The sequence below is a fragment of the Protomyctophum bolini genome, assembly GCF_963924005.1.
Source record: "Protomyctophum bolini genome assembly, chromosome: 9".
Classification (NCBI taxonomy): Eukaryota; Metazoa; Chordata; class Actinopteri; order Myctophiformes; family Myctophidae; genus Protomyctophum; species Protomyctophum bolini.
Window position 1 is genome coordinate 24,894,858 of NC_137870.1, and position 5,229 is coordinate 24,900,086.

Consider the following 5,229-nt stretch of genomic DNA (forward strand, 5'->3'; position numbering starts at 1 on the left):
TACATAAATAGGGTAATCAACATTTCATGGGTTTAGATCGTTAAATATGCATCAGTGAGCCATTCATGGCAGGGATCACTGTGCCTGGAACAATAGCAACCCACTACAATGTGAGCAGTATTGAACAAAGAACTCTATGACATTGGCTTATAATGCATTGTGTCGATATAGAACTTGGCATTGCATGCAAGCTGTTTTGTTGTTATGTTATTGTGATAGTTGTGATGATTAAACTGCAGGAAAGAAAGTGTGTCCACAGACACATGTCATACAACTACTGTATGAGGACGTCTATTTAAAATTGCTCACACAAATGCAGTAAAACTCATAGATCTACTAGCCTGACCAACCTTCCCGGTCGAGTGGATTCACATTATCATGTGTCTTCTGCAGACCAGCCTGGTCCCAAGCTCTGGGTGGCTGTTTTGTAGGAACCAGAAAGTGGAACAGCCAATCAGTGTCTGGGTTCAGGGCCCTGTGATTGACAGACGCTGATTGGCTCTTCCACATTTTGTCTGATCTGCAGAAGACACATGATAATTTAAATTCACGCGACCGGGATGGTTTACCAGGCTACAGATCCACATGCTTGAAAGGCATCTCGATGCAATGCGTTGTGTTTTAGTTCTGCTATTTTTGACATTTCTGGAGTATTTAAGTGGGTATTGAACCAGAAAATTAACAGTTTTGGTCAAACATATTTTTTGCCCGACACTGATGATATCAACCTTTTGTACAGTGTATGATTGAATCAGCTGATGACTAATTTTGAGAGAATGGAAAACTGCCATTGTTCTGGGTAGAGGAGAGGAGAGGTTAATACAATAATAATACAATACTGCGACAGAAGGCAGTAAAGCGGAGGATCAGTACAATAGAGGACAGAAGTCTGGACGTTACTCTCTCATCCCCTGGTTGCCAGAAGTATTTTCTCTATGGAGAATGAAATTGGGTTTCTTGAAAAAGGTCTCATAAATATATATAGTTGTTGTTGATGTTGTTGTTGCTGTCTCTGCAATATTGACGGGTAGGTGACGTGTAGGCTATCGTTTACTATAGTCAGTCAGTCATATTTGATCCAGTCTGTTTCTACTTACCGTACTTACTTAGGCCTACTTACGCCTGACACCCCTACAGGGGTATAGAGCGTTGCAGTCCCGTCCCCTACCAGGGCCCATGAAATTATTCCCTGTTCATTTTCCTCATAGACATTGTGACGGCCCCTGTACCTTTAAGGAATGTGTATGCTGTTCTGTGTCAGGCGTGCTTAACCCAATTCCTTTGCAGTGCTGGACTGGGAGGGCGGAGCTGGCAATCTGCAGAAGGGGACACACCTGGCCAGTGTCCTCCCCAAACACTAAAGCACCTGCTGTGTTAATGTTCTGGTCTCTCCATTCCTCAGGCAGGCTGCAGAGCAGCCACACCAGAGCAACCTTGCTTTTGTTATGTTTTGTGAATTGGGCAGCTTGTTCCCTGCCAGCTTAAGTTGGAACTAAAAATTATTTGTTTGATTAACTTTATTCATTAATTATTTAATAAAATACTAATAATCGCTTCCACCCCAAAAGGCTGCAGCTCTCTGTGTGTAATACTGGTTCTCACCATCTAGCTACAATGCCATTTGCAGAGAGGAGGGTTAGAGACTCAATTCTGGTAAACCCCTGCCATCCACTCTATGGCGAGCTGCAGGATAGGGTGAGCACCATTAGTGCAGTCGCGCCCGGCAGCCGCCGAGAATTAAGGTCTGGCCCTCATCAAACCCTGTACACTCAAGAGTACACCCTTAGATCTCCATATACTGTATGGAGCTCACCTGTTCTGACATTCCATTATGTTGATCTGACCTCATCAAAGCCTGTACACTCAAGACAGGCTCCATATATGGCCAGTAGAGAATTAATTCCATGTTGATCTGACCCCCCCCCCCCCCCCCCCATGCCCAGCAGTCTGCCATCAATGGGGCGGATGCGTGCACGTCTTACTTGTAATAAGGTGTGTGTGTGTGTGTGTGTGTGTGTGTGTGGGGCGTGCGTGCATGCGTATGTTTGTGTATGCAGTAAAGTCTCAGGTGCCTGTATGTGGGAGAGCTACATATTATAGTACCGTAGGTGTACTGTGAAAATGAAAAGTAACAAGTACTGTAGGTGATATGGCCCCGACTCCAGGGGATTGACGTTGACCCCAGGTCACAGAATTAGGTTACAATAAAACATTCCCGACCACTGCACTGAGTTTGGTTCTTGTAGTGGAAGGGAGGTGGTTGTGATGGGAGATGGGGAGGATGAGGGATGTGAATTTAAGCAACAGAGTGAAAAAGTTTGCCAGTTACAGTAGTAGAGTAACAAAGTTTAGACTGCACTTAAGTACACTTGAGTAATCAAAACTATTTTTGGATACTTTCACTCCAGTATTCAAAGACAAATTGTTGTACTTTTGACTCCACTAGATTTCTAGGAAAGGTGAAAAGTGTGAAAATATAGAGAGCTCACAACGTGTCACATCTCCTGGGTGTCTCCATGTAAGTGCAAGTTTTTCAACCAATCATCTTGAGGAGAATTTCAGGGATATCTATATATGGGCATACAAAGGATGACTTAAGTGTCACATTGTCACATTGATGACTCAAGTGTCTATAGGTACCTTGGCTTTAGTGGGCACCATCAGAGTGAGAGATACCATGCTAGCCAAAAATTGTTGCACCCTGCAATAGGAATCATTAGAACAGCAGAGATCAAACAAACTCTGTGAACATAATACTCTACTGGAGTACACTGGCAATTCCTGGATCGTAAGACCCAGCCATCCCTGGCTAGATTCACTTCCCGTTGTGTTTGTACACAAAATGCGGAGCTGTAGTCAGTTATATTGCAGTCTGGCAAGGCAGCCCCACCTTCTTGCATGCAAACTCCCAGCTGTTGCTCTGCCAGACAGATCCTATGCTGACAAAGCAGCAATTGATGCTGATGTCACGGTAGTGGGTTCTGGTCCAGGAGGATATGTGGCTGCCATTAAGGCTGCCCAGCTCGGCTTTAAGACAGTCTGTGTTGAGAAGAATGAAACTCTGGGTGGAACCTGCTTGAATGTGGGTTGCATCCCTTCAAAGGCCCTTCTGAACAACTCCTACCTGTACCATTTGGCACATGGCAAGGACTTTGAAAGTAGGGGCATTGAAATATCTGGCCTCGTGTTGAACCTGGAAAAGATGATGTCACAGAAGAGCAGTGCAGTTAAAGCCCTGACAGGAGGCATAGCGTATCTGTTCAAACAGAACCAGGTTACACATGTGAATGGTTTTGGGCAGGTGACGGGCCATAACCAGGTGAGAGCCAAAGCAGCCGATGGCAGCGAGCAAGTCATCAACACTAAGAACATCATCATCGCCACCGGCTCTGAGGTCACACCATTCCCTGGGATCGAGATCGATGAGGAAGCCATTGTGTCCTCGACAGGAGCACTGTCTCTGAAGAAGGTTCCTGAACACCTCATTGTCATCGGAGCCGGAGTCATCGGCGTGGAGCTGGGGTCAGTGTGGCAACGTCTAGGCTCCAAAGTGACGGCTGTGGAGTTCCTGGGCCACATTGGTGGCATGGGCATCGATATGGAGATCTCCAAGAACTTCCAGCGTTATCTCCAAAAGCAGGGAATGCAGTTTAAGCTCAGCACCAAGGTCACAGGAGCCACTAAGAGGCCTGATGGCAAGATTGATGTGGCTGTTGAGGCCGCTGCTGGCGGTAGGAGCGAGACGGTGACATGTGATGTTCTGCTGGTGTGCGTCGGCAGGCGGCCCTTCACCAGTAACCTGGGTCTGGACAGTGTGGGAATCGATCTGGACGACAGAGGACGCATCCCTGTCAACAGCCACTTCCAGACAAAAGTCCCCAGTATTTATGCCATTGGCGATGTGATAGCAGGACCCATGCTGGCCCACAAGGCCGAGGATGAAGGTATCATCTGTGTGGAGGGCATGGCGGGTGATACTGTGCACATAGACTATAACTGTGTTCCCTCCGTCATATACACACATCCCGAGGTGGCCTGGGTGGGCAAAACGGAAGAGCAGCTTAAAGAGGAGGGTGTCCCATACAGGGTGGGGAAGTTCCCCTTTGCCGCCAACAGCCGAGCAAAGACTAACGCAGACACCGACGGCATGGTAAAGATTCTCAGCCACGAGGAGACGGACACGATGCTGGGCGCACACATCCTCGGATCCGGAGCAGGAGAGATGATCAACGAGGCGACGCTGGCCATGCAGTATGGAGCGTCCTGTGAGGATGTGGCCAGAGTGTGTCATGCCCATCCAACTCTGTCGGAGGCCTTCAGGGAAGCCAACCTGGCTGCCTCCTTTGGGAAGGCCATCAACTGTTAAGCTCACTGCATGCTGCTTACAGTACAACCTGAACTCAGAAGGGGTCATAACCCTTACATTTAGAGGTGAAACAATACAGTAACTGTATCACCAGCCAAAATTCTCACATGTCTCCCCCCTTCTCCGCTCCCTCCATTGGCTCCCGGTTACCGCCCGCAAAGCAACCAATGTCTGATCGGACCCTAGAACCTGCCGGCACGCTCAGATCAGCCAACTCAGCAAAGCTGTACCTTCACTAAAACCTTCATTAAAAGATTTTGAATTTGGGTCAAGATCTGGGGAGGTTTCCAAATACCTGTTTTTTTTTCTTTTCTTCAGGTCATCGTTATTCTGGCCAATGGAGTGAAAATAAAATATTAGCTTTACTCTGTCCATAGAGAGTACACAGGAATGGACTTGTTGTTAGGTTTCTGTGTGGCACATTGAACTGGACCACTGAAGCAGAGCAGAGGCCATCAGACCAGAGGGGCCTGGGCCATGTTTCACTAGCTCATTAAGGAGCCTCGTTAGACATGTCCTGCGTCATTAATTTGGGCACTTTTCCAGGCAGAGATGGATGGGAGAGATTAGCTTGGTTAGATAGTCTTGATGTCTCTCTCTCTCTCTCTCTCTTTCTCTCACTCTAATCTATTAGAGGCACGTATATGTGTGTGTTCTAGGGGCCATTAGGTCATACCTGGTGGCAAATACACTGAAGGGAACGAGAGAGAGAGAGAGGAGGGACAGGGCTAATGGCGCAGGTTGTGGCAGTTTAACGTAGACCAGGGTCAAAGTCAAAGTGTTTGTATGTAGTGGTTTTATTTTAACCCAGATTAAGTAGCCTATGATGTGGGTTGGGTGCATTCAGGACATAGCTCACAAAC

At 47.2% G+C, this 5,229-nt stretch overlaps 1 protein-coding gene across 1 annotated transcript; it reads left to right on the forward strand.

Moving 5' to 3' along the window:
- Nucleotides 1-2,842: 2,842 nt before the first annotated feature.
- On the forward strand, nucleotides 2,843-4,366 carry LOC308321795 (dihydrolipoyl dehydrogenase, mitochondrial-like; the record flags this gene model as incomplete). Its single annotated transcript, XM_080772885.1, has 1 exon — nucleotides 2,843-4,366. One exon carries the CDS (start codon nucleotides 2,843-2,845, stop codon nucleotides 4,364-4,366), a length of 1,524 nt encoding a protein of 507 aa, XP_080629011.1.
- Between the last annotated feature and the right edge of the window lie 863 nt (nucleotides 4,367-5,229).